Genomic DNA, 18,578 nt, shown 5'->3' on the forward strand with positions numbered 1-18,578 from the left:
TGACCCAATCTGCTAAATCTCTTCTTGTAGGGCATGCTACCATCAGAGAAGTCGGATTCCGTTGTGACGCATGTTACTTGACTTGATGGGTATTTCAGCCTCTCATTTTTAAACAGTTACACCTTTTTTTCTAGATTCTCCCATGCAAGAAATATCTCCACGTGTACCTGCTAAGACCTCTTTGAATTTTGTATGTTTCCATCAAGCCTCCTTTCATTCTTACAGTAAATACAAACTTGATCTGTCCAGCCATTCTTTCTAAAATTAGTAATTGAGATGTACAGCACAGAAATAGGTCCTTCGGCCCATTACATCTGTGTCAACTGATATGCCTATCTGTATAAATCTCACCTACCTGCATTAATTCCATATCCCTCTATATAACCATATAATCATGTAACAATTACATCACGGAAACAGGCCATCTCGGCCCTTCTAGTCCGTGCCGATCACTTACTCTCACCTAGTCCCACTGACCTGCACTCAGCCCATGACCCCCCATTCCTTTCCTGTCCATATAGCTATCCAATTTTACTTTAAATGACAAATGGAAGCTAGTTCCACACAGCAACCACTCTCTGAGTAATGAAGTTCCTCCTCATGTTACCCTAAACTTTTGTCCCCTAACTCTCAAATCATGTCCTCCTGTTTAAATTTCCCCTACTCTCAATGGAAAAAGCTTATCCATATCAACTCTATCTATCCCCCTCATAATTTTAAATACCTCTATCAAGTCCCCCCTCAACTTTCTACGCTCCAAAGAATAAAGACCCAACTTGTTCAACCTTTCTCTGTAACTTAGGTGCTGAAACCCAGGTAACATTCTAGTAAATCTTCTATTTTGTTGACATCTTTCCTATAATTCGGTGACTAGAACTGTACACAATACTCCAAATTTGGCCTGTACAATTTCAACATTACATTCCAACTCCTATACTCAATGCTCTGATTTCTAAAGGCCAGCATACCAAAAGCTTTCTTCACCACCCTATCCACATGAGATTCCACCTTCAGGGAACTGTGCACCATTATTCCTAGATCTCTCTGTTCTACTGGATTCTTCAATGCCCTACCATTTACCATGACTAGTCCTGACGAAGGGTCTCAGCCTGAAACGTCGACTGTTAGAGATGCTGCCTGGCCTGCTGCGTTCATCAGCAACTTTGATGTGTGTTGCTTATCTTGTTTGAATAATTTACCAGTCAGATTCATAAGACCATAAGACATAAGAGCAGAATTAAGCCATTCAGCCTATTGAGTCTGCTCCGCCATTTCATTAAGGCTGATCCTGGATCCCACTCAACCCCATATCTTCTCGACATTTCCTTTGATGCCCTTAACAATCAGAAAGCTATCAACTTCCGCCTTAAATATACCCATGGACTTGGCCTCCTCCGCAGCCTGTGGCAGAGCATTCCACAGATTCACCACACTGGTTTAAAAAAAAAATTCCTCCTTCTGTTCTAAAAGGTTGCTGCTCAATTTTGAGGCTGTGCCCTCTAGTTCTGGATACCCCCACCTGAGAAACATCCTTTCCACATCCATCATATCTAGTCTTTTCAGCATTTAGTAGGTTATCAGGTTCTGTGCTGTCAACATACTTTGATAATAAATGATCCTCTATAAACATTTTTCCATCTCACTTTAAACCTATGTAGCCTTGTTTTAGACACCCCTACAATGGTAAGTGGTCCTCTGCTTCAGTCCCCTTTGCTCCAGAAAACGAAGATCTAGCCTTTTCATGGTCTCCTGAAAACACAAGCCTCCAATCCAGGTAACATCCTTGTGAATCTTTTCCGTGTCCTCTCGCGTTTAATCACATCCTTCCTGTAATCCACACGTGAGTTATTACTTGAGTAAACTTTCACTGAACTGTTTCTAATATATTAATATTCTGCTTTAAATGTAGAGACTTAGTACTGCACTCCAGAAAACATGTAGATCCTCCCTTGGGTGGGGACATTAGACCTGTGCACAATACTCCTGATGTGGTCTCACATTGCTGGGTATGATTAGAACAAGATGTTTCAACTCTTGTATTCAAGTCCTCTTCCAATTAAGGTCAGCTATTGTTTTCCTAATTGCTCACTGTACCTAGATGTTTACTTTTAGTGATTTGCATACAGGGACAGCCAGATCCCCCTGAACATTAACGCCTTTTACTTAACCCATTTAAAAAAAAGTATCTTTCTAAACTTTTCTACCAATGTTGAAGATTTCACATTTTAACCCATTGTACTCCATCTTCCATTTCCTTGACCATTTACTCAACCTGTTTATATCCCCATGAAGCATCTGCAATCTCTTCATATTCCATGCTGCCACATAATTTTGTATCTTACAAGCTTGGACAAATGATCTATCATAATAATTGATTTAGATTGTGAGCAGCTGGGTCCCCAGCAATGATCAGTGTGGCACCATACAGGTCACAGCCTCTCAATTGTGCTACTTAGCTACTGTGAAACTAGTGAGAGCTGAGTAGTGTGATCATGCTGTTGGAAAAAAGTTTCCTCCTTTGAAAATTGAATATAGTACTCCTGGATTGTTATGTGATATTCATATCACCAACTGTTACCGATAAGTGTTTTATTATCCTATGCATTAGTATGAGTTCTTTTGGGTATTTGAAGAAAACAATCTTTCATTTGAGAAAGGAAATAACATTCCTATCATTCCTTCACTCAAAAAATCTGAGCTCTTGGAATGTTGATTTCTGCAGTTAGCTACATTCTTAATATGTAATGTGATGAGGAATTGAATGGAAATCAAAAATGTATATCTGAAGTACTGGAAATCTGAAATTGAAAACAGTTTGGAACCACTTAGCAAGTCTGGCAGTTTAGTAAAAAAGGGAAGACATAACATTGCACATGGATATTCTTGTCAGAACTGAAATAGAATGCTTTTAGACAAAATGTTAGGTTTAAGGAAGCTGTGTGTTATCTGTAATAAAATTGGATGTATGCAACTCTATTATTTGCTTATTTTCACTTTGTTTCTTAAAGCAAGTGAAGAATGCATTGATGTATACCATGGGATTTGTGTTTGTCTGCTCCATTCTTCTCTTAATTGGGTAAGTTTTTCAGAATAAGATGCAGTTTTGGAGCAGTGTTTGGAATGATAAAATGTTACTTAAATAGTTAGAGTCCCAGTGAAACTGCACAGAAACAGGTCCTTCACCCTTTGTGGCTGTGTTGGCTATCAAAAATGTATGTAATTTTCATTTTCTAGCACTTAGCCCATAGAGTTTTAAACAATAATATTTATGTGTTCATCTAACTACTACTTAAATTAGTCTCTATTACCCCCTTGAGCCTCTGAATGAAAATTTTTTCCTTAATTACTGTCTTAATATCCTGTTCTTTATTTGAAATTGACTACTTCTGGTTATAGACACCTCTGCCAAACGAGAATAATTCTCATTGTTTACTCTGTTCCTTTATAATTGTGATACTTAAGGAGACAGGTCAGGTTTTCCTTAGCTGCCTCTGCTCTTAGAAAAACAACTCCAACAAAACATAGTTTTTCCTAATTGTTTAATCACTTAATTCTAGCCAACATGTCCTTTCTAGTGTGTTCTATCATTATCCATTTAACCTCATTCCACGAATCAAATTCAGTGTCCAGTCATAGCACCCTCTAGGCAAAATATTGTTATTTATGCACGGTCTTTTTGTGTATTTGGTATTGCATGTGTCCATATTTGAAATGCAGTCTCTTGTGCTGACAGTTTTAGCTGCAAAAATATCTGCAGCAAAATTCAAGGGAGGGAGGTCTGTTAGGCAAAATTTAAAGAAAAGTCAGTGCACCTTTACAAACCTTAATGTTGAGTAAGCAATAGGAACCTCTTAGTTTAATTCCTCACATGACATATACCTTTTATAATGCTTTATTCACCATTGTTGAGTTACATACTTAACTCCATCACAAGGATGAAAGTTGGTGGTTTTCAGTGATGAAAATACCAAATAACTACATGATCAGCCATCAGTCCTGAAAAGTAAAGGAAATCAGCAATATAAGTGTCCATCTGCTGCTTATCAGTTGCAGCTTGGCTTTCAAATACATCTACCCTTCACTACTTATCAACAAGCTTCAAATCCTGGACCACAGTACTTCCACCTGCAACTGGATTTGTAATTTGTATTTGCCCGGCAGAAGACGAGCTCTGTTGTGGTTGACTGGAGATTTCGATGGACTAGAGGCTTTGGACTATATTCATGTATATTTGTGTGGTTGTATTTTAAGAATATTCTATATGGGCTTGTCTTGTAAATGTGGGGACTGAGCCTCAAGCTGCGGTGTTGCTGCTGGGGGAGGAGGGGTGAGTTTGCTTTGGGGATGGTGTGCACCACTTGGGGCAATGTTGTGTGGCGTCCAGGCTGAAGTTGGTGCCCCCCCCCCCCCCCCCCCACCATCAGTGTTCACTCAACAGGAGACGGGCTCTATTGTGGTCAACTGGATTGATGGCATGAGTTTTAGTCTCTTTTATTGTGTGATTGTAATAGTCATACTTTATTGATCCCGAGGGAAATTGGTTTTCGTTACAGTTGCACCATAAATAATTAAATAGTAATAAGACCATAAATAGTTAAATAGTAATATGTAAATTATGCCAGGAAATAAGTCCAGGACCAGCCTATTGGCTCAGGGTGTCTGAACCTCCAAGGGAGGAGTTGTAAAGTTTGATGGCCACAGGCAGGAATGACTTCCTATGACACTCTGTGTTGCATCTCGGTGGAATGAGCCTCTGGCTGAATGTACTCCTGTGCCCAACCAGTACATTATGCAGTGGATGGGAGACATTGTCCAAGATGGCGTGCAACTTGGACAGCATCCTCTTCTCTCTGGTCAGAGAGTCCAGTTCCATCCCTATTTATGCTTGCTACCTTGGGTGTGCTTTGTGCAGTGTGTAACTGTTGATACTGTGTTTTGTACCTTGGCCCTGGAAAACGCTGTTTTGTTTGCTATTTTCATGAGTATGGTAGAATGACAAATTTGATTTGAATAGTGATTACTGTCAGTGCAGGTCAGTAGTAACATCTCTTAGCTGACAATTGACACAGGCAATCTCAAAGATACATACTTAGCCCATTGCTTTACTCTCTTTGCACTCATGACTGTGGGGCTAGATGGAGCTCAAATGCCATCTGTGAATTCGATGATGACACCACCGTTGTTGACAGAATCTCAGATGGCAATGTCACTTCATATAAGGTATTGACAATAAGCCAGATTCTGAAGTTAAATTATGTTTGACATATTTACTCAAATTCTTTGAGGATGTGACACAGTGTTTATAGAGGAGAATTTGTAGGTCCAGTATATTTAGATTTTGGGTTCAACACAAACAGTAAAGTTGGAATGTTACATTAGGGGAATGAAAATTATGGTGAATGCTGTATAAATACTGCTCTGTGCAAAAGTTATTGTTCTCCATGAAATAACAGAACTTATGCTGGCATAAACTTAAAGTAGAAGTATATCTGGAAATATTTCAGCTTTAACAGACAGTTAACAGATAAAGGTTCATTACAGTTAAGCCCATCTATAATGTGCCCACAAATGTTGGAGCTGTGTAGTTGTGCACTTCACTTCAATTACTTTTGGCGCTGAACCCACGTATGGTATTTTGACGGTTGACCATGATGAAATTAAATCTTTTCAAGAATTTTATACCAATCAGAATTTCCTGATGATTCTACCATAATACATGAATTTTTAAGGTAATTGAATATCCCGAAATTACCAGTTGATGAACGTTTAGCACTAGACGCACCCATTACTGAAGAGGAAATAAAGAAAGCAATTTTTTCGATGAACTCTGGTAAAGCACCTGGTCCGGATGGGTATACAGCTGAACTTTTAAAATCTTTTTCAGATTTACTTTCTCCTTGGTTATGTAGAAATTTTAAAGATGCCTTATTTGTAGGTAAATTAGCACAATCCTTTTATGAAGCATCTATTTCTTTAATTCCTAAAAAAGATAAAGATCCCACTGAATGTGCATCATACAGACCTATATCTTTGTTGAATGTGGATCCTAAAATCTTTTCCAAAATATTAGCAATTAGATTGGAGAAGGCATTGCCACAAATTGTCTCTGAGAATCAGACAGGATTTATTAAAAATCATTATTCACATTTTAATGTTAGGAGGTTAAGGAACATTGTATACACTACTTCATCTAATATTTCAGAGTGTGTTATTTCGCTTGACGCCGAGAACGCGTTTGACAGACTTAAATGGGAATATTTATTTAATATACTTGAGAAATTTAATTTTAGCCCAAAATTTATATCTAGGATCCAATTGCTATATCATACACCTTTGGCTTCTGTATTTACCAATAATCAGAGATCCCCCTTTTTTAGGCTTTTTTGAGGTACTAGACAGGGCTGTCCTTTAAGCCCTTTACTATTTGATATTGCCCTGGAGCTCTTGGCAATCGCTCTTCGTGATTCACCCAATATATTTGGCATTATTCGTGGGAATGGGACGCATAAAGTATCACTATATGCAGATGACCTGTTCCTATATATCTTGAACCCAGAGAAATGCATTCCTGCAGTAATAACACTACTTGCTCAGTTTAGTAGTTTTTCTGGTTATAAATTGAATCTTAATAAGAGTGTGCTTTTTTCATTAAGTATGCAGGTTCCAATTTATAGACAATCGCCATTTAGATTGGTTACTGATTATTTTATTTATTTGGGTGTTAAAATTACTAAGAAGCATAAGGATCTATTTAAAGTTAATTTTTTTTACACTTAATTGATTGTTAAACAACTGTTTACTAAATGGTCCCCATTATCCTTATCTTTGATTGGTCAAATTAATGCTATTAAGATGATTATTTTACCTAAATTTCTGTATCTATTTCAGGCGGTATCAATTTTTATCCCTAAATCTTTTGAACAATTGTCTAATAAACATAATTTGCCTCAATCACACTTTTTCCAGATATTTATAGATTAGAAACTTTCTGAATGTTATTTTACCTACCTTTCGGATATCACATCAAATTGAAGTTACAGAAAAATTTTTAAGTTTAAACTCCTATCAGAAGAGTTTAATAGCATTTATTTATGATTTAATTATGAAAATATGCTTAGGTACTTCTGATAAAATTAAGAATGAGTGGGAAAGAGAACTTCAGGTATCTTTACCTACAGAGAAATGGGAGAAAATTCTTCAACTAGTTAATACTACTTCATTGTGTGCCAGACACGCTTTGATACAGTTTAAGGTGGTTCATAGGGCTCATATGTCCAAGGGTAAGTTGACTTGCTTTTACTGCCATATAAATCCTGTTTGTGATAGATGTAATTCTGTTAGCTTCCTTGACACATATGTTCTGGTCTTGCCCTCTTCTAGAAAAATATTGGAAAGGTATTTTTGATATTATTTCAGTAGTTCTGCATATTGATTTACAAACCTCATCCTATTACTGCAATTTTTGGACTACCAGTGATAGACTCCAGTCATTTATCCTCATCAGCTTGTCATCTAATTGCATTTGTTACATTAATAGCCAGAAGATCCATTTTACTTAAATGGAAAGATTCCAATCTCCCTATTACATTTCAATGGTTTTCCCAAACAATAGCATGTTTAAACTTGGAAAAAATTAGGAGCAGTACTATGGATCCTTCGGTTAATTTTGAAGGAACTTGGAGGCCATTCATTCAATATTTTCATATGATGTAAGTTCACCCTTTCTGAATCCTTTGTAGTAATTTTTTGTTCGTGTATAGAGGAGCGGAGTTAATGACAAATAATAATTTTAGCCGATGAAATATGGCAGCCCAATCTTTGTTTGTTTTTTTTAGTTTAGGGTTTTTTTCTCTTAATAAAACATCTTTTTCATGGTTAGTTACTAAGAGATTGGGAGGCTAAACTACATTTGTTACTTGAAATCTGTGCTTGTACATGTTAACCATTATTAATGTAATCCCGATCTCTTTGCATCATTATTATGTTTATTAATTTGAAACTTAATAATAAGATTGAAAATGAAAAAGATGTTGGTGAGGCCATTCCTGGAATTTGATCTACAGTTTTGATCATCTTATTGAAGAAAAGGATATGGTAGCTTGGGGAAATCAATAAGATTCATCAGGATAGTTCCTGACATGAGAGGGTAGGCAGGGGTTCATTTATTATCAGAGTATTCAACTTTGTAATTCTTCAGTTCTCTGTGTAGCTGTGAAATCAAGAAAGAAAAGAAAGGCAGCACAATCATCAACCCCCAAATCCCTCCTCCTGCCCAAAAACTGAGCAAAACAGATCAGGCACATTAACTCCCAAACCCTATTTCAAGCAGTTTAATTCTGTATACTGTAGAGCTTAGAAGACTGAGGTATAAGCTAATAGAAATATGTAAGATCCTAAGGAAGTTTAACAGGATGGATACTGAGATGTTTTCACTAGTTGGAGAGTCACAAAGTGGGCATAGCCATGAAATACGTGGAAATTATTTACAACTGATTAGAAAATATCTTCTGTCAAAAGGTAGTGAATCTCTCTACCCTGAAGGTGGTAGAGGCCAGATCATTAGATGTATTTAAGGTGGTGGTTGATATATATTTGAAAGAGGGATAAAAAGAACTGGGACTGATGAGTTGGGATCAGCATATAAGCTGATTATATCAAGTTGCACAGCATGCTGATAGGGCACTGTGGTCTGTTCCTGTTCGTATTTTTATCTGTTTCTTGTGCTTGGTAATGACAAGCATGAAGATTGTTTTGAAAGTCTCTTTCCTGGTGACTGTCCTGTCATTTGCAGCTCAGAGTGATTGGTTAATAGCTTCAACCAATACTTTCATTGCTGAATAGCTCTAGTGGAGAACTGAGCATAAAGCGAAGCAGAAGTCAGGTTTTGTTTTTGGTCTGCTTCAATAATGCTGGCTTAGCTCTGCCCAGCAACTGTGGAGCTTGAGGTAGAGGGAAGAAGGAAGATAGATGATGACATAAACAGCTGTCTAACCTGTACTTTGAATGAACAAGATACCAATTCTCATCAACAATAACTGTTGCATTGCCTTCCCTCTTTATCAGGATGTTTGCTAAGAAAGAATAAAAAAACAGCCACTTGTCAATGTTCTAAACCATTTGTACACATTCAGTTATTAGTAAAGAAATGTAAGAACATCAGAACATTGCCCTTTTATACCCCTTGGTGTCAGTCTTTGTCTACCCCAATGCTGCTTTATGACATGTTAATTTTTCAGCATATGAACATAGCTGGCATAGCCTGCATTTATTATTTAACCCTTAATCACACCTTGGGGAAGTGATGGTGAGCTATCTTGAACTGCTGTAGTCCTGCTGGCAAAGGTTATCACTAAATTCTGGTCATAACAACAATGTAGGAGCAGCTATATGTTTCTAGGTTGGGATGTTGTGTGACTTGGAAGGGAACCTGTTGTAGTAATATTACTGTAAGCTGGCAACAGAGTTTAAAACTTTGCAGGTGACAGCAGTGCATAAAGTCCATGTCGACCACAGTGCCCACCAGTGCAGAGTCCATGTCGACTACAGTGCCCACCAGTGCAGAGTCCACGTCGACCACAGTGCCCACCAGTGCACAGAGTCCATGTCGACCACAGTGCCCACCAGTGCAGAGTCCATGTCGACCACAGTGCCCACCAGTGCAGAGTCCACGTCGACCACAGTGCCCACCAGTGCAGAGTCCATGTCGACCACAGTGCCCACCAGTGCAGAGTCCATGTCGACCACAGCGCCCACCAGTGCATAGAGTCCATGTCGACCACAGTGCCTACCAGTGCACAAAGTTCATGTCGACCACAGTGCCTACCAGTGCAGAGAGTCCATGTCGACTACAGTGCCCACCAGTGCACAAAGTTCATGTCGACCACAGCGCCTACCAGTGCAGAGTCCATGTCGACTACAGCGCCCACCAGTGCAGAGTCCATGTCGACCACAGTGCCCACCAGTGCAGAGTCCATGTCGACCACAGTGCCCACCAGTGCAGAGTCCATGTCGACCACAGTGCCCACCAGTGCAGAGTCCATGTCGACCACAGTGCCCACCAGTGCAGAGTCCATGTCGACCACAGTGCCTACCAGTGCAGTCCATGTCGACCACAGCGCCCACCAGTGCATAGTCCATGTCGACTACAGTGCCTACCAGTGCACAGAGTCCATGTCGACTATAGTGCCCACCAGTGCAGAGTCCATGTCGACCACAGTGCCCACCAGTGCAGAGTCCATGTCGACCACAGTGCCCACCAGTGCAGAGTCCATGTCGACCACAGTGCCCACCAGTGCAGAGTCCATGTCGACCACAGTGCCCACCAGTGCAGAGTCCATGTCGACCACAGCGCCCACCAGTGCCGAGTCCACGTCGACCACAGCGCCCACCAGTGCAGAGTCCACGTCGACCACAGCGCCCACCAGTGCAGAGAGTCCACGTCGACCACAGCGCCCACCAGTGCAGAGTCCATGTTGACCACAGCGCCCACCAGTGCAGAGAGTCCATGTCGACCACAGTGCCCACCAGTGCAGAGTCCACGTCGACCACAGCGCCCACCAGTGCAGAGTCCACGTCGACCACAGCGCCCACCAGTGCAGAGTCCACGTCGACCACAGCGCCCACCAGTGCAGAGTCCACGTCGACCACAGCGCCCACCAGTGCAGAGTCCACGTCGACCACAGCGCCCACCAGTGCAGAGTCCACGTCGACCACAGCGCCCACCAGTGCAGAGTCCACGTCGACCACAGCGCCCACCAGTGCAGAGAGTCCACGTCGACCACAGCGCCCACCAGTGCAGAGAGTCCATGTCGACCACAGCGCCCACCAGTGCAGAGAGTCTATGTTGTCCATAGTGCCCACCCAGCTAGTTCCAGTTTCATGTATTTGGCCTATATCCGTCCAAGCCCTGCCCCTCCATGTGCTTACCCAAGTGCTTCTTTAGTGATGCTGTTGTTTCTGTCTCAACAAGTTCCTGTGTCAGTTTGTTCAGTATACTCACTGCTTTGCTTGGAAAAAGTTGGCCCTCAAGTCCCTTTTAAGATTTTCCCTTCTCACCCTAAGGTTATGCTCCTCTCCCCTCCTCCCAGTTTTCATCCATTATGCTGCTGGTGTTTAGGACAACAATGAAGGTCTTCCATCTCTGGTGGTGTTCAGGGAAGCCAGTAGCTTCTTCCCCTTGGTTTTCACCGCTGTCAGCCATGCAAGTCCCGGGTGGAGACTCAGAAATACTGTAAAAGGATTCTTCGTTGCTGTTTCTGTAACAGTTTTGTTGAGCTGAACCCCCAGGATCAGTGTTTGATCAGAGCCCAAAACTGCTCACAATACTCCCAAGTGAGGCTTCACCAGTGCTTTATAAAATCTCAACATTACATCCTTGCATTTATATTCTAGTCCTCTCGAAATGAATACTAATATCACATTCGCTTTCCTCACCATTGACTCAATCTGCAAATAAACATTTAGGAAATCCTGCACAAGGAGTTCCTAATCCCTTTGCACCTCAGATTTTTGAAATTTGTCTCCATTCAGAAAGTAGTCAACCCTTTCATTTCTTCTCCCGAAGTGCATGACCATACACCACCCGACACCATATTCCATCTGCCACTTATTTGCCCATTGTTCTTATCTGTCAGTCCTTCTGTAGTATTTTTACTTCCTCAAAACTAACTGCCTCTCCAGCTACCTTTGTATCAACTACAAACTTTGCAGCAAAGCCATCAATTCCATCATCCAAATCACTGATATATAAAATAAAAAGAAGTACTCCTAGCACAGAGTGCTGTGAAACACCACTAGTCACCAGCAGCAACTGCTTTATCCATGCTAGTATCTTTCCTGTAATACCATGGGCTCCTAACTTGTTAAGCAGCCTCATGTTTGGCATCTTGTCAAAGGCCTTCTGAAAAGCCAAGTATAAAACATCTACCAAATCTCCTTTGTCTATCCTGCTTGTTATTTCTTCAAAGAATTGGGAAAGATTTATCAGGCCAGATTTCCCCTGAAGGAAACCATTTTGTACAATTTTATCATGTGCCATCAATTACCCTGAAACCACTGTTGATTTTTCATCAACAGAACAAGGTTAGGAAATTTACTACGCGACTCATAATTAATTAGCTCCCACTTTATTTTCTCAGTACAAACAACAACGTAACTATGTTGATCCCGAGCCAACAGCTTAGAACATGAATTCTTCTGTTCCCACCGTGCCAGTACTTTCTAAAACTACTTTTCCAATTTTATAACACTGAAATAGGGGATCTCTTTTGGCTGGATGATCGATCCTTTCTTCACCCAGCCACTGGCATGGGCAGTTCTTCCTTACGATGGTGGGTCTCTTGAGAGAGTTATCGCTGATAGCACACTCGAAGTGTCCACTTTTATACTTGTTTCTTACTAATTCAAATATTGCATTCCAGCGTCATTGGCTGTAGGTAATCTGATTGACCTTCAACACCTTTTTATTGGCTCTGCTCCAGGCCAGCATCCATTTACAGGTGGCCCCCGTTTTCCGAATGTTTGCTTTACGAAACCTCGCTGTTACGAAAGACCTACATTAGTTACCTGTTTTCGCTAACAGAAGGTGTTTTCACGTTACGAAAAAAGGCAGCGTGTGAAAAAAGGCGCCGCGCGCACGGACAGCCAAGCTCCTCCCCCGGAACGACGTTCTAACCGGCATTGCTTAAACACATGCTTTAGCTCGATTTATTTTGTGCATCCATTAGCAGGATGAGTTCTAAGGTATCGGAAAAGCCTAAAAGAGCTTGTAAGAGTGTTGCACTTAGTGTAAAACTAGCCATAATTAAGCATTTCGATCGTGGTGAACGGACATTCTCCACGCGTTGAACTTGCCTGTGTCCACCATTCGCACTATTTATATGCAGAGAGAAAGAATTTTGAAAGCTGCCGATGTTACTGTTCTGCTCGTAGCAAGGTGGTCTCTTAGTCGGCATCCAATAATGGATAAAATGGAAAGTCTGTTGTTTGAGTGGATTGATGGGTGTACAAAGCGTGGCGTTCCGTTAAGTTTTCTTATACTCAAGGAGAAATCAGTCAGTCTTTTTAATAAACTGAAACAGAAAGCACTGGATGATGGTGGTGAAAATGCAATTTAAAGGTAGTCATGGGTGGTTTGATCGGTTTCTGAGGCGAGGGCAGCTTCATAGTTTTAAGCAGTTGTCCCCAACCTTCAGGCTGCTGACCGATACATTGCTGTGATGAATGCAGTGGTGCAGCGGTAGTTGGAACGCACCCAACACATCTTTAAGAAAAAAGCTGAAATAAGCAAGCTAATTAATTAGGTGCCGCCCAGCATGTAAATGTCGGCCCAGATCAGAGGCGTTTGCCGATTGCGTCAGGTGGTTATTCGTATAAGCAAGTGTTTAACTGTGACGAAGCTGCAATTTATTGGAGTCTTCCTGATTCCAGTAAGTGAAACTACACTGTGCATACATTATTTCTACCTTACGTAGGCTGTGTATTTTTGTTATTTGGTATGATTTGGCAGCTTCATAGCTTAAAGGTTACTGGAGGGAATGTTTCTACTGAGAGCGCTTGCGCTGTGTTTTTGCCGAGAGTGCATCCACGAGATTTTTGCTGTGCTAGACAGTGCTGCAGAAAAGTATTTCTACTTTATATAGGCTGTGTGTTTTATCATATCATTCCTGCCATTACTATATGTTACTGTTATTTTAGGTTTTATGTGTTATTTGGCATGATTTTGTACGTCATATTTTGGGTCTGTGAACGCTCAGAATTTTTTCGCATATTGATAAATGGTAATTGCTTATTCACTTTATGACATTCCAGCTTACAAACCATTTCATAGGAACGCTCTACCTTCGGATAGCGGGGAAAACCTCTATTGCCCTCTTCCCAGCAAGTGACAATCGGTAACTTATGGCTCTTTGTTCTCTTCAGAAACCAGCTCAAATCACTCCACGCAGGCACCAACCCTGACATTCACAACCCTGCATGTTTTGTATCAAAGAACACCTCACAAGTAACTTCTTTGGAAATGATCTCTATTTCAGCAGATTACCTGAAACATCATAGTCATACTTTATTGATCCCGAGGGAAGTTGGGTTTCATTACAGTTGCACCAACCAAGAATAGAGTATAGATATAGCAATATAAAACCATAAATAATTAAATAGTAATATGTAAATTATGCCAGGAAATAAGTCCAGGACCAGCCTATTGACTCAGGGTGTCTGACCCTCCAAGGGAGGAGTTGTAAAGTTTGATGGCCACAGGCAGGTCCTATGACGCTCTGTGTTGCATCTCGGTGGAATGAGTCTCTGGCTAATGTACTCCTGTGCCCAACCAGTACATTATGTAGTGGATATTGTGTCTACTTTAAAACACAGAAAGGAAAACAACTTCATCTCGCGAAATGGAGGATGTAAAGCAGTTCCACAAAATGACAGCCTTCATCTCCAAGCACATGACAGGAACTAAGACAAGTGATTTGTCTGCTTCCACTATCCTTGACCCATTCGAGTTCGACATTTTCTTACATATTTTAAATTCTCCATGGCCAACACCACATCCTTCCTGAACAATCAACTCCCAACATCTTCTCAACCACTGAAATCAGACCAACTGACCTATAATTTATTTTCTTTGGCTGGTCTCCTTTCTTCAAGAGTGGAGTGACATTTGCAATTTCTCATTTCTCTGGAACCATTCTAGAATTGAGTGATTCTTGAAAGTATCATTGCTAATGCCTCCACAATCTCTGCAGCCACTTTTTTCAGAATCCTTTAAGGCATTGATCATGTGGATAGTCAGAGGCTCTTTTCCAGGGCTGAAATTGCTAGCACGAGAGGGCACAGTTTTAAGGTGCTTGGAAGTAGATACAGAGGAGATGTCAGGGGTAAGTTTTTTTACGCAGAGAGTGGTGAGTGCGTGGAATGGGCTGCTGCTGATGGTGGTGGAGGTGGATACGATAGGGTCTTTTAAGAGACTCCTGGATAGGTACATGGAGCTTGGAAAGATAGAGGGCTATGGGTAACCCCAGGTAAATTCTAAAGTAAGTACGTGTTTGGCATAGCGTTGTGGGCCAAAGAGCCTGTATTTTGCTGTAGGTTTTCTATGTTTCTATGTTTGTCTGTTATACCATCTGCTCCAGGTGACTCATCTACCTTCAGACCTTTCAGTTTCCCAAGAATCTTCTCTTGTCATGACAAATTCACACACTTCTACCCCCGACTTCTCGAACTTCCACCATACTACTATTGTCTTCCACGGTGAAAACTGGTACAAAATACTACTTCAGTTCATCCACTATTTCCTTGTCCCCCATTACTACCTCACCAGCATCATTTTCCAGCACTCCAATATCTCCTCTCGCCTCTCTTTACACTTTGTATATTGGAAAAAACTTTTGGTATCCTCAATATTATTGCCTTCGTATTCTATCTTTTCCTCCTTAATGACTTTATTTAGTTGCCTTCTGTTGGTTTTTAAAAGCTTCCCAATCTTCTAACTTCTGACTAATATTTGCTCTATGATATGTCCTCTCTTCAGCTTTTATTTGGGATTTGACTTCTCTTGTCAGCTATGGTTGTATCGTCTTGCCTTTAGAATACTACTTCCTCTTTGGGATGTATACGTCCTGCACTTTCAGAATTGCTTCCAGATTTCCCAGCCTTGCTGCTCTGCTGGTATACTGTTCCAATCACTCTTGGCCAGCTTCTCTTTCATGCCTCTGATTCCGTTTACTCCACTGTAATACTGAAACATCTGACTTCTTCTCAAGTTGCAGGGTGAATTCTATCATATTATGATCAATGGCCCCAAAAGTTCCCTTTACCTTAAGCTCTCTTGTCAATTTCGGTTCATTACACAACACCCAATCTAGAGTAGCTGATCTCCTGGTGCTCTCAACCACGAGCTACTCTAAAAAGCCATCTTGTTGGCATTCGAGAAATTCCCCCTTTTGGGATCCAACACCAACCTGATTTTCCTAATCTACCTGCATATTGAAATCCCCCACGACTATTGTAACATTGCCCTTTTAATATGCATTGTTTGTCTCCCATTATAGTTTGTAGCCCATGTCTTGCTACTGTTTGGGGTCTTGGCATAACTCCCATCAGAGTCTTTTTGCAGTTTTTTAGCTCTACCCATAACGATTCAACACCTTCAGATCTTATGTCATCTTCTCTAATGATTTGATTTCATTTTTTACCAACAGAGCCACACCACCTCCTCTGCCTACCTGGCCATCCTTTCAACACAATGTGCATCCTTGGATATTAAGCTCCCAGCTATAATCTTTTTTCAGCCTCAATTCGGTGATGCCCACAAAGTCATACTATCTGTAACTGTACTGCAAGTTCATTGACCTTATTCTTTACACCGCATGTGTTCACATCATATCATAGCTTCGGTCCTGTATTCATTACCCTCTTTGATTTTTGTCTGCTTTTAGATTGCAACTCATCTTGTTGACTGCAATTTCAGAATCAGAATCAAGTTTATTATCACCGGCATGTGTTGTGAAATTTGTCAATTTAGCAACAGCAGTTCATTGTAGTACATAATATAGAAGGATAAAAGATAGTAATAAATAAATAATTAAATGAATTACAGTATATGTATATTGAATAGATTAAAATCGTGCAAAAAACAAACAATACTGGTCGACCTTCACTAATCCGACTACCTGTAATCCGGTTCCTTCGATAATCCGGCACTGATTATGCTTAATGTGATCCTTCTTTAATCTGGCATTTTTCACTAATCCGGCACTCCTCATGTCCCAATGGTGCCAGTTTATTAAAGGTTAGCTATTGCTTAATGCGATCCTTCTGTAATTCGGCATTTTCACTAATCCGTCACTCCTCAGGTCCCAATGGTGCCAGATTAGTGAAGGTTGACCTGAATATATTTAAAAAGTAAGGTAGTGTCCAAGGATTCATTGTCCATTTGGGAATCGGATGGCAGAGGGGAAGAAGCTGTTCCTGAATCACTGAGTGTGTGCCTTTAGGCTTCTGTACCTCCTATATGGAAACAGGGCATGCCCTGGGTGCTAGAGGACCTTAATAATGGAAGCTGACTTTTTGAGACACCTCTCCCTGAAGATGTTCTGGATACTTTGTAGACTAATACACAAGTTGGAGCTGACTAAATTTGCAACCCTCTGCAGCTGCTTTGGGTCCTGTGTAGTAGTACCCCTCCCCCCACCCGCATACCAGACAATGATGCAGCCTGTCAGAATGCTCTTCACAATACATCTACAGAAGTTTTTGTGTATTTGTTGATATACCAAATCTATTCAAACTCGTAATGAAGTATAGTCACTGTCTTGCCTTCTTTATAACTGCATCGATATGTTGGGACCAGGTTAGATCCGCAGAGATCTTGAAACTGCTCACTCACTCCACTTCTGATTCCTTCATCTTACCCTTCCTGAAGTCCACAATCAACTGTTTTGTCTTACTGATATTGAGTGCCAGGTTGTTGTTGCGATACACTCCACTAGTTGGCATATCTCGCTCCTGTACGCCCTCTCATCACCATCTGAGATTTTGCCAACAATGGTTGTATCATCAGTAAATTTATAGGTGGTATTTGAGGCTGGTGGCATAGTGGCATCTGTGCCGGACTTCGGGATAAAAGGTCCCGAGTTCGAACCCAGCCGGCTCCTATGCATGCTTTCCATCCGAGCTGGGTTACGAGCTGGTGATCTCTTTGGAAACTCACCCGGCAGAAGGCAATGGCAAACTACTACTGTAACTTGCTTCATACGCGGTTTCCCACTATGTCAGAGAGGCGTGGAGGGAAATCGTCCGCTAACCGGAGAAACTCCGGATGCAACATACCTTTCCTTTTCCTAGCCACACAGTCTTGGTTATAGAGAGAGAGTAGAGCAGTGGGCTAAGCACACATCCCTGAGGTGCACCAGTGTTGATCATCAGTGAGGAGGAGATGTTATCACCAATCTGCACAGATCCAATTGCAGAGGGAGGTACAGAGGCCCAGGTTCTGCAACTTCTCAATCAGGATTGTGGGAATGATGGTATTAAATGCTGAGCTACAGTTGATGAACAGCATCCTGACATAGGTGTTTGTGTTGTCCAGGTGGTCTAAAGCCGTGTGAAGAGCCATTGAGATTGCATCTGCCGTTGACCTATTGCGGCGATAAGCAAATTGCAATGGGTCCAGGTCCTGGCTAAGGCAGGAATTCAGTCTAGTCATGACCAACCTCTCAATGCACTTCATCTCTGTAGATGTAAGTGCTACCAGGCGATTGTCATCAAGGTAGCTCACATTATGGGTTCAGCTACAAAACCCATCCATTTTGTATAGGTCGTATCCCCAGAGGAGATTCCATTGATACATATATTTGAGCCCCTAAACCATTTGCCAGTTTTTCAGCTATGTATTCATCTGCCAAATTGTCCTGTAGGGTAACATAATTGGTGGAAGTGTACAGTACATAATTCAAAACTACTGGCATTGAGTTGGGGTTTCTTTTTAAGAGGCTGCTCTGACGTGATGACGCAATTACGTAAAGGGTTTATAGCGTGCTTTGTGTTCAAAAATGTGCTGCCATGGCTTTTCTGAA

General features: G+C 41.1%; 1 protein-coding gene across 4 annotated transcripts in view; it reads left to right on the top strand.

Annotated features, from left to right (window-relative positions):
- Nucleotides 1–18,578, top strand: part of lmbrd1 (LMBR1 domain containing 1) — a 199,565-nt gene that overhangs the window by 84,446 nt on the left and 96,541 nt on the right. For all 4 annotated transcript variants that reach the window (XM_072250485.1, XM_072250481.1, XM_072250494.1 and 1 more), the window contains one exon: nt 3,009–3,076. In XM_072250485.1, coding sequence (XP_072106586.1) covers nt 3,009–3,076 — 68 coding nt within the window. The remainder of the gene's footprint in view (nt 1–3,008; nt 3,077–18,578) is intronic.

Source organism: Mobula birostris, chromosome 2 (genome assembly GCF_030028105.1).
Source record: "Mobula birostris isolate sMobBir1 chromosome 2, sMobBir1.hap1, whole genome shotgun sequence".
NCBI lineage: Eukaryota > Metazoa > Chordata > Chondrichthyes > Myliobatiformes > Myliobatidae > Mobula > Mobula birostris.